The sequence below is a fragment of the Rhopalosiphum padi genome, chromosome 2, assembly GCF_020882245.1.
Source record: "Rhopalosiphum padi isolate XX-2018 chromosome 2, ASM2088224v1, whole genome shotgun sequence".
Taxonomy (NCBI): domain Eukaryota; kingdom Metazoa; phylum Arthropoda; class Insecta; order Hemiptera; family Aphididae; genus Rhopalosiphum; species Rhopalosiphum padi.
In genome coordinates this window covers 28,829,761-28,849,408 of record NC_083598.1, presented here as the reverse complement: position 1 = coordinate 28,849,408, position 19,648 = coordinate 28,829,761, and the positions used below count along the sequence as shown (strand labels likewise).

Sequence of the window (19,648 nt, the reverse complement as noted above, 5' to 3'; positions counted from 1 at the left end):
CATAAATATATAATATTTATTAGTGAAGAAGAATTTGTCACAAAGCTGATGGGAAAAGTGTCGGCACTCGGCTTCATTTCAACCTGGAGGAAGATTAGCAGCATCAATAGACGTTCATCTTAATGTCAACTGTTGAAAGGATTTGTTTGCATTATAATATAAGTTTAAAATACATTTAATCTGCATATTATTTGAAGTTTAATAGGAACGGAACATTTAACTGGATCATGGACGACTATCCACCGACGAAGAATTTGTCATTGAGCTGATGGAAAATGTGTCGGCACTCGGCTGTATTTCAACACGGAGGACGTCTGGCAGCAGCAAAAAGATATTCAACTGACGATAATCAACTGTCGAAAGGATTTGTTGGTAATATATTATAATTTTTAGAATCGTAGTGGGTATGGTATACCTTACATAAATATATAATATTTATTAGTGAAGAAGAATTTGTCACAAAGCTGATGGGAAAGGGTCGGCACTCGGCTGTATTTCAACACGGAGGACGTCTAGCAGCAGCAAAAAGAAATTCAACTGACGATAATCTACTGTCGAAAGTATTTGTTTGTATTATATTATATTTTTTAGAATCGTAGTAGGTATAGTATACTTTATATAAATATATAATATTTATTAGTGAAGAAGAATTTGTCATTGAGCTGATGGAAAATGTGTCGGCACTCGGCTTCGTTTCAACACGGAGGACGTCTGGCAGCAGCAAAAAGATATTCAACTGACTATAATCTACTGTCGAAAGGATTTGTTGGTAATATATTATAATTTTTAGAATCGTAGTAGGTATAGTATACTTTACATAAATATATAATATTTATTAGTGAAGAAGAATTTGTCACAAAGCTGATGGGAAATGTGTCGGCACTCGGCTGTATTTCAACACGGAGGACGTCTAGCAGCAGCAAAAAGAAATTCAACTGACGATAATCAACTGTCGAAAGGATTTGTTGGTAATATATTATAATTTTTAGAATCGTAGTAGGTATGGTATACCTTACATAAATATATAATATTTATTAGTGAAGAAGAATTTGTCATTGAGCTGATGGAAAATGTGTCGGCACTCGGCTGTATTTCAACACGGAGGACGTCTGGCAGCAGCAAAAAGATATTCAACTGACGATAATCAACTGTCGAAAGGATTTGTTGGTAATATATTATCATTTTTAGAATCGTAGTTGGTATGGTATACCTTACATAAATATATAATATTTATTAGTGAAGAAGAATTTGTCACAAAGCTGATGGGAAATGTGTCGGCACTCGGCTGTATTTCAACACGGAGGACGTCTAGCAGCAGCAAAAAGAAATTCAACTGACGATAATCAACTGTCGAAAGGATTTGTTGGTAATATATTATAATTTTTAGAATTTGTAGTGGGTATGGTATACCTTACATAAATATATAATATTTATTAGTGAAGAAGAATTTGTCACAAAGCTGATGGGAAAAGTGTCGGCACTCGGCTTCATTTCAACCTGGAGGAAGATTAGCAGCATCAATAGACGTTCATCTTAATGTCAACTGTTGAAAGGATTTGTTTGCATTATAATATAAGTTTAAAATACATTTAATCTGCATATTATTTGAAGTTTAATAGGAACGGAACATTTAACTGGATCATGGACGACTATCCACCGACGAAGAATTTGTCATAGAGCTGATGGAAAATGTGTCGGCACTCGGCTTCGTTACAACACGGAGGACGTCTGGCAGCAGCAAAAAGATATTCAACTGACGATAATCTACTGTCGAAAGTATTTGTTTGTATTATATTATATTTTTTAGAATCGTAGTAGGTATAGTAAACTTTATATAAATATATAATATTTATTAGTGAAGAAGAATTTGTCATTGAGCTGATGGAAAATGTGTCGGCACTCGGCTGTATTTCAACACGGAGGACGTCTGGCAGCAGCAAAAAGATATTCAACTGACGATAATCAACTGTCGAAAGGATTTGTTGGTAATATATTATAATTTTTAGAATCGTAGTGGGTATGGTATACCTTACATAAATATATAATATTTATTAGTGAAGAAGAATTTGTCACAAAGCTGATGGGAAAGGGTCGGCACTCGGCTGTATTTCAACACGGAGGACGTCTAGCAGCAGCAAAAAGAAATTCAACTGACGATAATCTACTGTCGAAAGTATTTGTTTGTATTATATTATATTTTTTAGAATCGTAGTAGGTATAGTATACTTTATATAAATATATAATATTTATTAGTGAAGAAGAATTTGTCATTGAGCTGATGGAAAATGTGTCGGCACTCGGCTTCGTTTCAACACGGAGGACGTCTGGCAGCAGCAAAAAGATATTCAACTGACTATAATCTACTGTCGAAAGGATTTGTTGGTAATATATTATAATTTTTAGAATCGTAGTAGGTATAGTATACTTTACATAAATATATAATATTTATTAGTGAAGAAGAATTTGTCACAAAGCTGATGGGAAAAGTGTCGGCACTCGGCTTCTTTCAACCTGGAGGAAGATTAGCAGCATCAATAGACGTTCATCTTAATGTCAACTGTTGAAAGGATTTGTTTGCATTATAATATAAGTTTAAAATACATTTAATCTGCATATTATTTGAAGTTTAATAGTAACGGAACATTTAACTGGATCATGGACGACTATCCACCGACGAAGAATTTGTCATAGAGCTGATGGAAAATGTGTCGGCACTCGGCTTCGTTACAACACGGAGGACGTCTGGCAGCAGCAAAAAGATATTCAACTGACGATAATCTACTGTCGAAAGTATTTGTTTGTATTATATTATATTTTTTAGAATCGTAGTAGGTATAGTATACTTTATATAAATATATAATATTTATTAGTGAAGAAGAATTTGTCATGGAGCTGATGGAAAATGTGTCGGCACTCGGCTGTATTTCAACACGGAGGACGTCTGGCAGCAGCAAAAAGATATTCAACTGACGATAATCAACTGTCGAAAGGATTTGTTGGTAATATATTATAATTTTTAGAATCGTAGTGGGTATGGTATACCTTACATAAATATATAATATTTATTAGTGAAGAAGAATTTGTCACAAAGCTGATGGGAAAAGTGTCGGCACTCGGCTGTATTTCAACACGGAGGACGTCTAGCAGCAGCAAAAAGAAATTCAACTGACGATAATCTACTGTCGAAAGTATTTGTTTGTATTATATTATATTTTTTAGAATCGTAGTAGGTATAGTATACTTTATATAAATATATAATATTTATTAGTGAAGAAGAATTTGTCATTGAGCTGATGGAAAATGTGTCGGCACTCGGCTTCGTTTCAACACGGAGGACGTCTGGCAGCAGCAAAAAGATATTCAACTGACGATAATCAACTGTCGAAAGGATTTGTTGGTAATATATTATAATTTTTAGAATCGTAGTGGGTATGGTATACCTTACATAAATATATAATATTTATTAGTGAAGAAGAATTTGTCACAAAGCTGATGGGAAATGTGTCGGCACTCGGCTGTATTTCAACACGGAGGACGTCTAGCAATAGCAAAAAGAAATTCAACTGACGATAATCTACTGTCGAAAGTATTTGTTTGTATTATATTATATTTTTTAGAATCGTAGTAGGTATAGTATACTTTACATAAATATATAATATTTATTAGTGAAGAAGAATTTGTCACAAAGCTGATGGGAAAAGTGTCGGCACTCGGCTTCATTTCAACCTGGAGGAAGATTGGCAGAATTATAGTATAAGTTTTCCCCTTACGCATTAGCGCTCATCTCTCATCCACTCATCCAACACACATTGACTATCGCCGGCCGGCAACACACACATATTATACACATTATCCGTTTTATATTATATAGAATTATTAATATCTACATATAGTTTAAGTTATTGTATATTTTTTTTTATTATTTGAATGCATTTATATGATCAGTTGCGTATTTAGAAATTGTATGATAAGGGCAACACATATTTTGCTGCCTCCCTCCCATTAAAAAAAAAATTAAAATGCCTCGCATTGGTCAAACTGTTAATACCATAGAATACCGTGTTAGATACTTATATAAACATTATAGTATTTTACACCTCTATGGCACACATTTGTTGTGAATAATATTAATGATTGACGTCACTGCGCCAGTACTCATAAAGTACGAAATAAAATTTTGCTGCCCCTCTAAATCTTTAAAAATACGCCCCTGCATATAATGCGTTCTCGCTTACGATGTGGATTAGGCCTACTGGGGACACCACAATAAAAAAACGCGCCTCGTGTAATACCTCATAAAGTTATTAAACAATACGGACAATGTTATTGCACGTCGTTTAATAATAAAGGTGGTGTGGAAAATTACCTAACACTGTTATTCTTATAGTTACTTTGCATACATTTTTTTTTATTAAATACCAATTAAATAATTATTTATATCAAGAAACGAGAAATATTAACGTTTTATTAAGTATTTCAATAAAATAATATTTAATATTTAAAAAATATTCTTTGACTTGTTAAAAAAGACTACAAGTATAGTTATTATATTAGTTCTTATTTTACAAATACACTAACAAAAGCGGGTCAAGTTTAATATTGCCAGAAATATTGTTAGTAGGTATCTATTACTAGTATTACTTTACTTAAAACATTGAATTTACACATATTTTTATTTACTAATTATTGTGTATTTTACTAGGTAGCTGAATCACTTTATTTTTAATGCTTATTTGATTATCCGCACCCATTCGATCCTAATTAATGCGAATAATCGATGTTCTACTGTTTATAGTTTTGGAAAATATGGGGGCTATGCTAATTTAAAAAGTATGTTAATTAGGTAGTATAAATTCATCAATATTTTATACTTTGCAAAAACTGTTTTATTGTAATTACTAGATTAAATATTACTTGCATAGTTACATCTATTTTTAAGTTTTTTAAAACCATTTTTCAGGATTATTATGTGGATCGTGGATGTAGTTTTATAAATATTTTCAAAAAAATAATTTGCTTAATTATTCGTAATAAAAGGTTGTTTCTCATTTGAAAAAATAAGTCTATACCGTTACATGACATAGCTTAAACAATGTATACAACTTCTGTGTACTTGAATTTAAAAATATGGCCTTTAGGTAAAGTTAACTCTGAAATTTAAAAGTCCAACATAAATTTAATATTAAAGGAATAAGTGGCCATGCAATTCTTGTAAATAAGTATAGTCACCCTGTTAGGTTAATGGTTAGATTTTAATGTACTTACCTATTATAATAAATAGGTATTTGAGCAAGTTCTTTTAAAAATTATATATAAGCTCTACATTAACATAATCGATAATTCATATATCGTGTATATTAGAATATAATGAAACGTTACTACTTATTTAAAACATCGAATCTAATATCATAATTAATGGAATTAGAGATTTTACTAACGCCATGTAACTTACTTATACTTCATACTATTTCATAATATATTTTTTTTAATTTAAATTGTTATTTAAGTATTTTTTTTAGACAAGCTTTATAAATTACCGCCGATTTCTGGGTACCTAAATGACATGGGAGATTATAGTTAATATGGAATCTAAATTGTCTTTGAAGTTCTAAATGTCCAAAGGGATCCAGTTGACGTACGTGGATCTACTTGTCGCGGGATCTAGGTGGTACGTAACCCATTTTGTGGTATAGAAATAGAATAGATAATAATATTATCAGGAACATCGGGTTTAATCAGTAATCAATTATTATAATATTATTATATCTCAAGCTTCCCCGTGTTCTAATTTTGTGCAATTTTGGTTTCATTTTGTTCGGACTTCGGTCTTGGGTTTGTCTTTCGTCGTCTATCAGTCACGACTCACGAGACACGAATCTGTTGCCGAATCCCGGAGTGCATGTCCGACTATTGACAAATCATATTTTACCCATTGAAATCTGTAACGGACTTATAGAAATAGAATAGTCTGAGCAGATACGTCATATATTCATCTGGTCACTGGTCGTAAGTCTAAAAAACAACAATGTTACATCATTTGTCGTTGATCACGTATGAGGATTATGTGTGTAGGAGTTGTTTACGTTTTTATAGAGGAGATAACCGAAACCAAAGTTATAATAATACTGTGTACGTCAATAACAAACAACTACCATACTATTAATGTTGATTAGCCAAAATATATTTATTGGTTTTAGGTGGTGTGTGTGACGTTTCTGTCTACGGTATTACATAGGACTAATGTTACAATATTATTAATTATTACTTTCTTATAATAAGTCTGTTTTTGAACGTGTTAGAACGCAATGGCAACTACTAGCAACGAGTCAGATTCTTCACGAAAGAACACAGACAATAAAGATAATGATAGCAAAGATGAACAAAATAACATGTTTGAATGTAACATATGCTTGGATAATGCAAAGGACGCAGTTGTCAGTGTTTGTGGCCATTTATTTTGGTTAGTACCATTGATAAATTAAAACTGTAGTACCGAGTAAATGTATTAGTTATTTATGGACTTGTAAATTTCCCTTATTAAAATAACTTGTTTTATTATATTCATGGGGTACAAAATATTAAATGATCAAATTGTGATTGAAATTTGATTGGGTTCATACTTTATCCAATAGATTTTTATATAACCGCTAGGCTCATTTAGAAAGTTAGTTCAGTTTGTCAATAAGAATTAGTAAAATATACTTGAAAAATGTTTATTATTGGGTCATGAAGTACAAACATTCATTATTTTTCAATGTGGTTTTTACCATAATTTAAACACTTGTTATAACTGGTCACTTGTTTCTGTATCCTTTAATCTTTAATTAAAGTAAGATACTACTTACAGGATTTTAAATTTGTTTAATTGTATATACTCACAATTTAACATATAATATGATCTCATTAGTTAAGAAAAAGTTTTTACTTTCTCAATTAGTAAACATAAAAATAAAAAATGCTACCAACTTTTTGAGCTTAGGTTTGTTTGCTAATGTAAAGTAATTATAAATTAAATTATTCATTTATATTTTTAAACTTAAATATCTATTACCAATTTTAAAGTAAATCAAAAAGAAAGGTTAAAATGTATCTATATATCCTGATAATCTGCTAGCAAAAAATTATAACAACTCATGTAAGAAATCCAATACATTCCGTATTGATAATATAATAAAATATTATTAAATTATAAATATATTAATATAATATTATACATACTTAGTAATTAGTAATTACAACAGTTTGGAAGCTATAAGAGCTTTAATAGACAAAATACGCAAACAACATTTTTAAATTTAAATTTTAAATTGTTGTATTGTTGGTATATTATTATATTAAAAATAGTTGTATTACATAAAAGAAAGATTTTAAGATTGGTGATAGTTATTGAACTGAAAAAATGACATTTACACCTGAATAATATTAATAAAAATATATCTTCACTATTTATAAAGTTTTAAAATAAAACACAAATTATAAAATTAAAATATCAATTTTGTTTAGGTACAAACCATTTAATTGTACTTTTTGAACAAAAGTTAAAAAATATACACTTTTATTTTCTAAAGTTGATGAAATATGCAAAATACCTATGAATTTAAATTTTTGAATTTTTTATTCTATCGTTATGAAGAAACAATAATAAGTTAAGTTTGCTTTAAATTGAAGGCATGTAGAAAAATATCTAACCCATTTATTTTTTGAAGCTTATTAATTGCTAGAGTTTAGATTTTTTTATTTAGTGTTAGTAATATAATTATTTTATAAAAATATATTTTTGATGGTTAAATTTAAGATATTTGTCAGTAAATGTTTTTTTTCTCATTTTAAGTGATTTTTTTTATTGTTTTTTATGTATTTAAATTTGAACTTTATTAATTACTATTGTTTAGTCATATAATAAATTGTTTGTGTTATCACTCTGTTTAAATGAAAATTTTCTAATATTATAGCTGGCCATGCTTGCATCAATGGTTAGAAACTCGATCAAGTCGACAAGTATGCCCTGTGTGTAAAGCCGTTATAAGTAAAGATAAAGTAATACCAATTTATGGACGTGGAAATACTAAACAAGAAGATCCCAGGTAAATTTAAGCTAAATTTTTTTTAGCTATAACTGTTAATTTAAATTAACACAACTTATTTATTAAAATAAACATCATAAATAAATTGTTATTTTGAAATTAAATCTTTTATTAAACATTATACACTACTATAATAATTAACAATATTGTACAAATTATATTTTATTAGTGTAACCTTTATAAATAATGCTTACATTAAGTCAAACAATCTTAAGTCATTATTTATAATAATGAATTTATAATAGTCTAATTTAATGTCGACTTGGTACTATCTAATTTTTTAATTAATGCTTACCTATAAATTCAGTGTTTATTATTAAATATATTTTTTTGTTTCAGAAATAAAGTGCCACCTAGGCCTGCTGGTCAAAGAACTGAACCTGATGCTAATACTGTAAGTTATTAATAAGGGTATCAGAAACGATGATTATCTGTTTTTATCTAACACATGTACAACAGTATTATAGACAAGTACTATTTTCAATATATTATTTGATATAACAAAGCGATAAGAATTCTGAAAACAGATTTGAATTTCTTGTCAAGTATACTTTAGATTGATGTTTCCATATCTTTAATTTTTTTTATTTTAATTTCTCCAAAAATCGAAGTATGTCAATATTTTAATTACTCTTTTTTAATATTATGTTTTTAGTATAATATGAAAGAGGTGGGAAATTTTATCTCAAGTAGACTTGACAATAAATTCAAATCTGTTTTCAGAATTCATATTGCTTCATTTTATCATATTGGGAATAGAAGATGTCTATAATTATATGTTATGTGTATGTGTGTGTGTTAAATAAAAACAGAAAATCACCGCTTCTGATTCCCTCAATAAAATTTTTATTTTCATGGAACTGGTTTTAATTCTTTCAGGGATTTCCTGGTTTTAACTTTGGAGATGGCGGGTTTCATTTGTCATTTGGAATAGGAGCATTTCCTTTTGGATTTTTAACATCGTTTAATTTCTCTGATCGTCCACATGGAGGTAAATACATAACAATTGATTCATTTTGAGTTCTCATTTTCAATAATGGATTTAATTTAATTAGTTCCAATTGCTGGTCAATTACAACAAGATGATCATTACTTATCAAAATTGTTCTTGTGGATTGCAGTAATATTTATTATTTGGCTATTGTTAGCGTGATTTACTTATACAGTATGTTTTCTTTTTATTATTATTTTATCATTTATTGAATTACTAAAGTAAGCACTTCACAGTGGCTTCTTTTATTTTATAATAATTTTATTCACTATCTAGTTTTAAATCATTAACTATATAAGCTTTTCAAATTGTCTCTTCAGTTTTTATTTTTTTGGTGCTTAGTCTGAAATCCTTACTGTGATTGTTAGTTATATTATTATTTTTATAGTATAAAGAACTTAAGTTATAATTTAGCATTAAACTTTTTAACAATTTGACAATTATTAATCTAGGGTGTCATGAATATTCTTGGAAAAGGCAATAATTTAATCAGTTCCATGTTTTTAATTATATTACATTTTCCAAGCAAATATTAATTTTTGTATTGTATAATGTTATTATAATTGAAAGTATTTATTTCCAATTTCACAGTCTAATTGTTATTTAATTACTGTTTGTGAGTATTGTTTTATTCATTATTATGATATTTATGATGGTTTGTTTTGAGTTAATTATTATTATTATTCATATAGTATAATAATTTGTTTTGATTTGTTATGATAAAACTAATCCTTTTTTTTCATTGTATTCATCTCCTTTAATGTAAGATTATTCAACATATTGTCTGTTATCCATTACACCTATTTAATATTAATTTTTTTCTTCATTTATATGCTCCTAATTCAGTCCACTCTAAGATATGCTTAAAGATAGACTATAAATAAAATTAATATTGAATATATTTTATCATTAATCTTTCTTAAGATTATTAACTAATTTTGATTGACGATTCATCATTGGAAACTGAAAAGGTTTATATCAGAGGTGTATACATTAATTATAAGTTATTTGACTACTCTTTTTTATTTATAAATATTTATTATGTATATACTATGTATAACGTGTGTTACATAACTATTTTATTAATATAATTTCTATAATTATGACATGACAGATTACAATCTGCAGATTACACTTTCTAGTTTTATTAAATTAATTATTTTTAATTATTGTACTCTGACGTACAAAATCTTAATACATTATTATTACATTCTTGATATTTTAGGAGACATTTATTTTTCTGATGGATACATCAGAATTGTTTAAGTATGAGAAAATCACAAAATTGGTTCTCCCAAAAGGTTTCCAGATTTTGTCTATTGATTTAAGTAAGTTTATTCACTTTACATTTTTATAAAAATGTGTGTGTAACAAGTATGCGCGGATGAAGTGAAACTTCTATCAGTCATGCAACTGATATTAGGTATATATTTGAATAAAAGAAAAACAACACTTTACAATCTTATTTTCAATAGAACTGTATTTTTTAAAATTTTTATTTATATATTTTATTTATTTATTTATTTACTATATGCAAAAGAGGCGGCCTGACCATTCCCGACCGTTGTCTTTTTTTTTGTACCCTCGGTAAAAAAGTTTCACTTCAGAAATAGTGAATGAAATAATGAGTGTTTTAATAATGTAAAAGTAATGTCATTACCTGTTATAATATTAAGTATAATGCAATTTTCAAAATAGTAGATTCTGAGTAGAATATTGATTTTACAATATGTGTTGTTTTTTAAATTTATTTTCTATGCGTGTTCTATGTATAATCAATAAGTTATCAAAAAAATGGTAAGTGTACATTTCCCCCCCTCCCATATTTTTATTTCAATGTACCTAATTAGTATATTAATATAATAAAATATATGAAATTATTATTCTTATTTATTTTCTTAATGTGTACTAAATTTAATTATTTACATTTTTACATTATTAATTGATTTGAAATACATAATAATATTAGTAGTAATAATTATACAAATCAAAATATATAAATATGAAACATTTTGTAAAAACTCTTTTATGTCTGATTTCTATTACCTATATATAATAATATAATAATTGCAATGGGTTTTTGCAAAATATATTGTGATTATTTTAATACTTATTTTAAATACATTTTAAATATGGATGGGAAAATATTGTGATAATTATAATACTCGTTTTAAATAGTTTTTTAATATGGGGGGAAAATGTTCGCATCAAATAATTTACGGAGGGAAATGCCCTACTATGCCAAAAATAGTTAGGGGGAAAATATCTGCCATTCCAAAAAAATGTTTATCATTGAATTTAAATTAAAAATTCCATTAATCCATTACAACAGTTGCCTACTCAATGTCGAGATATACACTACTAAAGTGTAAACAACTCACCATGACAATTTAATTTATATTTTTTTACTACACTCAAAACCTTATCACCTAGTAAACAGGCAATACTGCAACACCAAACGAGAGTCCCAAAATCTTTTATAATTAATTTATATTATATTTCATCAAATTATTTGTGTTTTATATTATATATGAATTATTATCTAAAGAAAGGTATGCTTAAAAAAAAGATATTTTTGAAGGATGATAGATTGGAAGTGGTAAATTGTAGATGGGCTAATCAAATTATTTGAACTGCCTGTTTTAATTCCATTCAGTGCCACTGACCATATGTATAAAAAATATTTTTAATTAATTATTATTTTTGACTTATGTTACCTCTAATCAATGTGATCGTGACCTCCAGGCTGAGAAACGATGGCATAAGCAATTGAGGTATACCACTATAGTCAATAGTTGTTATTAGTTTTTCTGGTATCTCATATGCATGTGATTTATTTTATTGCATTTTATTGCAGACAAAAGATTTTGATCACTATCAATGACTATTAAACGATTTTCCTTCCATCGTATTCTAGTGGAGATACAAAAAGAAACGAAGATACTTCATTTCTCTGTCCGTGTTACATGACGGGAGATCCGGAGCTAATAACCTTTCCATCATCCAGTAGTTTAAAGCCTAAAAATTTAAAGACACTGGCGCTGAAGTTGAGAAGTTGAGAGGTAAAATTCGTTGTAAAAGCAACATGAAAAAAATTTACTATATTTAAATATATAATTTAAATTAACTAAAACAGAAGAGAAAGGGCTATGTAACATTTCAATATTTTTGTTCTGTGTATATATTGAAGCAGGGTTTGATGTAACATTAGCTTCGACCGCACCTTATAATAATCTTAATTTTACTGTAAAAACTTTATAACTATAAAACAATTGATGAAAGTATATGAAGAATTTCATTTAATACATTTAAAAATCATTTATGGTATTTAAGTCCTGAATCGGTTACTTTAGCTTTTTTTGATATTGATATATCAGTCGAAACAAAAAAGAATAAATAGTTAATAATAAGTATGTATAATAGTTTGATATAATATGTTGAAGTATTAAGTGTGTAAATTGCATTAAAATATATTTTGATTGAATTTTAATTACCAAATTACCATATTTTCTTTTGATATACAATGGCAAATCACCGTTTTTTTATCATAATATTTATAATATTTAATAAATCTGACAACAGTGAAATGAAAGATCCAATGAACATTTTACATATAAACATTTTGTTAGGAAATATAGTTTTATATAATTTTTATTCAAACATTTTTTTTATAACTATTTGTCCAACAAATATATTTGAATAACTAAAAATTATCAATTTAGTCAAAAAAATTAAAAATGTTGTTCTTTATTATATTTCATTGAAAATAATAGACTTACAATAAATAATATACTTACATTTTTTATTGAAACTTTTATATTCTACAATTTAAGCTCTATATATTTTTTCGCTAAGTATCATATTTATTTAGTTAGGTCGAAAAAATAACAAAATTACCCTTGTTGACTATTTTTCAACCCGTCAGGGGCACGGGAAGGGAGTGAGTAGTCACAACCAGAATTAACCAAAATTATTTTCTCATCACAATGAAAAAAGTGAGGGGGTTCTACATTAAAATAATAAATATTTTTTTCTTACCTCTATAAATAAGGACCACCCTAATATATATATATATATATATATATATATATATATCAATGCGTTAAAATATTAAGTTGTTTTACAAAGATTTATTTTTACTACAGAACAATATTTAATTCTCTGGATTTTTGTCCTAACTCGTTAATGACCTCTTCAGGAATTAAATTCATAGCACCAATGTACCGACTTCATGCCCTTAAAAACCTTAAAATATGCTAAATTACTATATAAACATTGATTACTAACCTTAAATATAAATGCTAGTACAAGTGAGGAAAATACTACCTAAGAAATATCCATGTTAGATAATAAAAAATATACAATTGACAAACAAGAAACAATCAAACAAATAACAATGATTGATACCCTGTTACGGCGTGACCCGTTTATACATAAGTGTATAACTGTATAATAAGAAGCAGGGGCGTATTTAGAAATGTCTTAGGGGGGGGCACAAACAAAAAGTTCAAATTTGTGTACATAGGGCATAGAATTGTAAAATTTCTCATATAATAAAAATTAGTATAAAATACGGTGAATGGGGGAGGCACGGGCCCCATGTGTCCCTCTTTTAAATACGCCCCTGATAAGAAGCATACAATATATTGGTATGAAGTCTGTGTGTTGATAAAAGTAGATTGGTTGTTCATAATTTCAACTATAAATGTTTTCGCAGATGAGATAAATTTCGACATTAATTAATTTTATTGAATATTCGTTTATATGTAGGTACTTATATAAAAAAATTTTTAACAATTTAAAAAAAAATTAATTTCTATTAAAAAATATAAGTAAAATATGCACTTAAAATGAGAATATAAAATTTTTTTTTTAATATTATTCATTTTTAGATATTACGTATATATTATATACATTTATTACGTATAATGAAAATAGGGGGGGGTGGTTGGGTGTTCAACCACCCCGTGTATACGCCACTAGTAATACCGTAAATCCATAATAATATTACGTAATGCAATAAATTCAAAGTTATTATGATTTAGAATGTCGTAAAACTTATGTATGTTTAAAATAAAATTTTCAAAAACAATGGGGGCAAAGTCCTCCTCGAATTCATTACCATTTTAACGTAAGTATATCGTATATGTTAGTATGTTACGTTGAAACCTACGTACCTACGTTAATCAACTGATATCAATATGATAAATTATTTTTATTGTTTAGGTGGTAATGTATAACATGTATCAATATTGCATACGCTAAACGCCGTGTTAAATTCAAAATTATAAAATGACGAAAATGCTAAATCCAAAAAATAAATTTAATTATTTTTTTTCTAAACTTTCTTCTGGTAGTTTTAACAATTTTATATTAGTATTATAATATACTACTTGTGCGGTTGTAAAATCTTCAGATTTTAAATTTTTAATGACCTGTACACTACCGAGTCTTAATAAAAATCTTTAAAAAAGTAACTTCATTTGTATATTATAATTATTGTATCATGAACATAAAAATTTAAAATAACTTAAGGTGTCTACTTTTTTTTGGTCGAATGTTTTGGTTTTTGGTTAATCGTGTAAACTAATCTGTTTATGATACATAAAATAAATAAAAACATATTTGAACTCGCAATAAAATTTATTTGAAAACTATGTCCTTACATATTTTTTAATTTATTTTTCATTTCAATATTCAATATTATTATAAAAATCACAAATTATTGTAAAATCAGCACATTTACCGCTCAGCTTAGAATCTAAAAAATAAAATGAATAAAACGGTTTCCCAAGCTACCTATTGGTTTTACTCTAAGCCTAATAAAAACTGAGATGTAAAAATAAATATTATAAATTATAGTGTCATATTATAGCACTAACTAGTAACTAAGTATTTAGTTCAGTGTATTATATAGTCTTTATAATATTATCTGTATTTGACTGGCAAGAAGGGCGGAAGAGAAGCAATATATTATCATATTAAATGTATTGAATATTACATAACTTATTCAAAAATTGAAATATAACAATTTTTTAATATAACTTGTTAGATTCAAGATGATAAAATCAAAAATTTGGGAAAGTCGATATCAAGTAGATTAACGATAATTAATTCAAATCTGTGTTCAGATTTTTCATCGCTTCACTTAATCAATTGGTATGTTTTACAAAAAACACATCAAAATTTCTTTGTACCGTGTTTTAGACAACGACAGAAGCAATTGCCAATTGGTATCGAAATTATTCACTTTGTATATTATGGTAATTCTATATCACGGCTATAGATAATATTATCTATACCGTTGTCAATATTGTTATTGTTAAAAATTTATTGTGATAATAAAAAAAACGAAGAGACCGCATTATACAAAAAATGTGATCTATAATATTATTAAGTATACAGTTGTCAGTTACAATATATATAATAATTATATTTCAACTTCATTAATTACTAATTAATCTAAGCTTTAATGATTATGAGCGAACCATATTTTTTTTCCATTTATTAGTCTATCCGTTTAATTTTTATTCTTTTTGGTGTAAACAAATAAATTTAAATATTTAACAGTTTACACTGTTGATACCTATATAAGATACGTTTGTGAACATTTATATTTTAAAATTATAAAATACATTTTATAATAGACATTATTTTGTTTTTATTTAAAATGTTTTCACCTTACTGTAATAATAATTTACACAACATTCTAAAAATTAGAAGGCACGCAGACTTGACATACTCGTTTATTAATCATTGGATGCACATTCGTAAACAGGTATATAAATACATTATTTAAATAGTTTTAAAATCTCAATAATACAAATGATTTGTTAATAGAGTTCAGTTATTACAAACAAAGTTGAAGTGTCCAGTACGGATGTACTTACTGATGAAACACAATTTTATGCTTTGGAGAAATCTGTAACTCCTTTATGTCGAGTGCCATATGAGAAACAATTGGTTCTGAAACAACAATGGACAAATACTATATGCAAGGAATTGCGCAGCCGACTACATAATGCAAAAACCCTGATTAGACTACCTAAAGTTTTCCCTATTTCATCATCTGTAAGCGTTTGTTTTATACAACTATACTTTTGATTATATAAGTACTTGTATTATTATTATGATTTGTCATTTTATTTTATGTCTGTGTGTATTAGCCACAAATCAATGAATACCGCAATAAAGACGAGTTTAATTTTCGGCCTGGTATCGATGGTAATCCTAAAACCCTTGGATTTTTTGTCAATAATCTATCTAATGGAAATATCTATTGTGTTCCTGCCATGAAACTAATTAATATGAGGCAATCGCATAAAGATATTGCTCAGGTAGTTTATATTTTGATTTTAATCGTTCCAACTAAATGTATTTACAAACATATTTTCATTTTAAGGTTTTTGAAACTTTTGTTAGAAAATCTGAATTGCCTGCTAGTTATGACCATATGGACGGTGGTTTTTGGCGAGGAATTATTGTGCGAAGTAATTTAAAAGGTGACATAATGGCTATAGCGGTTGCTAATCCTAGAGGATATACCAATGAAATTATGTTAGATGAACAACGTAGATTTAATGACTTTTTAAAAAGTATTAATATTAATATACAATCTTTATATTTTCATCCTAGGTAATTAATAATACATTATTTATCTATTATAGTGCATAATATTATGTTAATTGAGAAATTTTATATTAAATATACTGTAGAATAATTTATAGATTTTGTTTTACTTTTTTAGTTTGCACACTAGAAGTTCAAAAGATTCGACATTTATTCTTGTTGATGGTGAAAAGTACATTTATGAAGATTTATGCAATTTTAAGTTCAGGATATCTCCAGACTCATTTTTTCAAATTAACACATTAACTGCTGAAGTTTTGTATAATGAATTGTTCAAATTAATGAATCCAACAAAGACATCTACTTTGCTAGATCTATGTTCAGGCACTGGTATAATTTCTTCATATTAAATAATTAATTGTGAATATTGACTTACACAAATAAGTTGTTAAATAATTTTTTTTTTTTCATAGGCACAGTAAGTATATTAAGCAGTCAACATGTACAGTCATGTATTGGTATTGAATCTGTGGCACAAGCTGTTAACGACGCTAAAGAGACTGCAAAGATAAATAATATACTCAATTGTGATTTTGTTGAAGGAAAAGTAGAAATGGTAAATACAAGTGTTCAAGTTACTAATGAACTGAAGTACCTCATAATGTTTTTTGTTGAAGGTATTAAAACAAGTTTTGGATGAATTGAGCATGACCAGTGATTTGTGTACAGTTTTAAATCCTGGTCGAGCAGGCGTGCGTAAGTTGTCATAAACATGTGTAACATACTAACATCTTGACTGTTTTATTAATTTTTAATTTTTTTGTAGATCCAAAAGTCATAAATGCTATTAGAAATAATAGGTTGATCAACAGTCTTGCATATGTGTCTTGTAAGGCGGACAGTCCGATAACTATGAAAAACCTTGTAGAATTAGTTGTTAATGACAAAAAATCTCGCCCTTTTACTTTGGAATCTATTAAACCAGTTGATATGTTTCCTCATACAAAACACTGTGAATTAATTTTCATGTTCAAACGTTAAAATGTATATGAAATAAAAAATATCTAACCTTGTATGTTAATTTATGTTTGTTACTAAATCACAGAATAGATTGATTTAATGTATAATATTTTGAAATAACCTAGTTTAAAGTAATTTAAATCAGGTTTGTTTAAAAAGCCCTGAAATTTTATTTTTTAATATAAATAAAAATCAAGTTAAAGATATTTCCTTCAATTTACTCATCTCCAGACAAATTTTTACCATGTTTCATTATATACCTAGTAGTTTTTGATATTTCTTTTTAAAATTCCAATATCAGAATAGTTCTCTGTAAAATTTGAAATTTAAAAAAAAAAAAATTAAATTCACTAATAATTTAGGGCAAATGTAAACCCATAAAAAGTGAAAAATTAAATTCCCCTAATTGTGAACAATATTATACTCTAGCTCCTAAAATAAATTCAGTTAGGCAATATACACACATAAATTGGTTCGCTGTTAAAATCGATATATATGATAAAAAACTAAAAAGTTAAACAATTCGTCGACTACTTAGAATGAGGCAATTTCAGTTCTCTAAAGAAATACTAGTTTTTTTACTACTAATGGCATTAACTATACATTTGGACGTGGAGTGGGGGGGAAACGAAATACAATACTGTATGCTGATCTATACACTACCACACGTTTAGTAAATAATAAAAGTGTGAACTAACTATAATTGTAAAGTACAGATTTAAATGCACTAAAATATCTATCAAAATACACAGTACCTATACACTAAAAATGTTTAAATATGCACAGAATATAAAATTACGCACTTAAAAAAATAGTGGTTGCCTATATAGTATATCCAATGTATTATGTATTGGTATATTACCTGTATGGCTGTATAATACTATAATAATTGCATAATAAATAATAATAGATATGTATGTTCCAGTACTCTGTTGGCATATTATATATTATATTATGTTTATTATGTTCTTATGTTGAGAGAATGTTATAGGCAGTGCAATAGTCCTAAAAAAAGCAGAGGGTATACTATGAGTTATAATATTAAATATTTATACTATCATTAGGTATCGTGTCTTAAACTCTTAAAGTAGGTAGCAAAAACACATAATCGTCTAATCGAATACTTTAGTGGAGGGTAAATAACACAACACAGATACATTTGTACAAATTAAAATTAAAACTAAACAATTTTTTTATTAAAGTATTTTACTAAAATATTTTATTGAAAAATATTCCATAAATGTTGTCGGGATCCCGATTTTGTTAAATCATTTCTTCTCAATCTTGATTGGTTGTCATCAGCTGATCGATGGTCTTCTAGCCACGGCCTCGCGTACATTTCTGGGTTGAACACTTCAATAGGTGGTCCGTTACTTTTAATAAACATTAAACTTGATACGTTTGAAATTAAAAGTGATGCCCTCAAATGTGTAATAATATTATTCATAAGGCTGAAACCTCTTTCGCACTCAGTTGTCGAACATGGTAATGATGCGATTGTATTTAAAATGGGTTTAAAATTATCTGGTATAATAATAATAATCTAATGGTTTTATTCTTTATATTATATGGTGATTTCACTACAACAGCTAGAGCATGGGTCACCAAATGGCGGCCCGCGGGCCGCATACGGCCCCCGAACACATTTTATCTGGCCCGCAAACAAATAATAAATAACTCATTATTACGACAACATTATATGTGTTATTATTTTTGTTAAATATTATAGGTTTTTAAATAATGTAAATATGTACTTAGAATTTTGATGGCCCGTGAAAAAATTTTAGATCCTTAATGTGGCCTTTCAAAAATATTAATTGGAGACCCCTGAGCTAGAGTATACGACCTTAATCAGAAGGTATACGGAGTTCATTAAAAATAGCCAGAAGGTATACGGCGTATATCGCCATATACCCTCCACTACAGCACTGGTTATAGGAAGTAGGTACCTACTCACGTGTGTGGTTTCCGTTTTACAAACGTA

General features: G+C 27.5%; 2 protein-coding genes and 2 long non-coding RNA genes across 10 annotated transcripts; all 4 read left to right on the top strand.

Moving 5' to 3' along the window:
• The first annotated feature begins 42 nt into the window (after window positions 1-42).
• On the top strand, window positions 43-2,376 carry LOC132921800 (uncharacterized). Of its 2 annotated transcripts, none has more exons than XR_009660954.1 (8): window positions 43-372; window positions 641-769; window positions 840-968; window positions 1,039-1,167; window positions 1,238-1,366; window positions 1,438-1,776; window positions 1,857-1,985; window positions 2,254-2,376. It is a non-coding gene; the product is annotated as an uncharacterized LOC132921800 (long non-coding RNA). The 2 variants fall into 2 exon arrangements; XR_009660953.1 differs by lacking the exon at window positions 43-372 and adding an exon at window positions 478-560.
• A 501-nt stretch (window positions 2,377-2,877) lies between these two features.
• LOC132922395 (uncharacterized) lies at window positions 2,878-4,353 on the top strand. The gene is made up of 5 exons (XR_009661014.1): window positions 2,878-2,999; window positions 3,070-3,194; window positions 3,269-3,397; window positions 3,468-3,586; window positions 3,667-4,353. It is a non-coding gene; the product is annotated as an uncharacterized LOC132922395 (long non-coding RNA).
• Window positions 4,354-5,750: 1,397 nt separating this feature from the next.
• Window positions 5,751-10,964, top strand: LOC132922294 (E3 ubiquitin-protein ligase RNF185-like). Of its 6 annotated transcripts, none has more exons than XM_060985736.1 (7): window positions 5,751-6,006; window positions 6,300-6,460; window positions 7,953-8,084; window positions 8,424-8,478; window positions 8,964-9,075; window positions 9,140-9,249; window positions 10,301-10,964. In XM_060985736.1, the coding sequence occupies exons 2-6, from the start codon at window positions 6,306-6,308 to the stop codon at window positions 9,235-9,237; spliced, it is 552 nt and encodes a 183-aa protein (XP_060841719.1). In that variant the 5' UTR covers window positions 5,751-6,006; window positions 6,300-6,305; the 3' UTR covers window positions 9,238-9,249; window positions 10,301-10,964. The 6 variants fall into 6 exon arrangements, with proteins under 6 accessions (XP_060841719.1, XP_060841718.1, XP_060841716.1 ...); XM_060985735.1 differs by lacking the exon at window positions 10,301-10,964 and adding an exon at window positions 9,528-10,227; XM_060985733.1 differs by lacking the exon at window positions 10,301-10,964 and having other exon boundaries at window positions 9,140-10,227.
• A 4,482-nt stretch (window positions 10,965-15,446) lies between these two features.
• LOC132922679 (tRNA (uracil-5-)-methyltransferase homolog B-like) lies at window positions 15,447-17,719 on the top strand. The gene is made up of 8 exons (XM_060986323.1): window positions 15,447-15,853; window positions 15,916-16,146; window positions 16,242-16,412; window positions 16,478-16,710; window positions 16,823-17,034; window positions 17,118-17,260; window positions 17,322-17,400; window positions 17,471-17,719. Exons 1-8 carry the CDS (start codon window positions 15,746-15,748, stop codon window positions 17,683-17,685), a joined length of 1,392 nt encoding a protein of 463 aa, XP_060842306.1. The 5' UTR covers window positions 15,447-15,745; the 3' UTR covers window positions 17,686-17,719.
• Window positions 17,720-19,648: the final 1,929 nt, after the last annotated feature.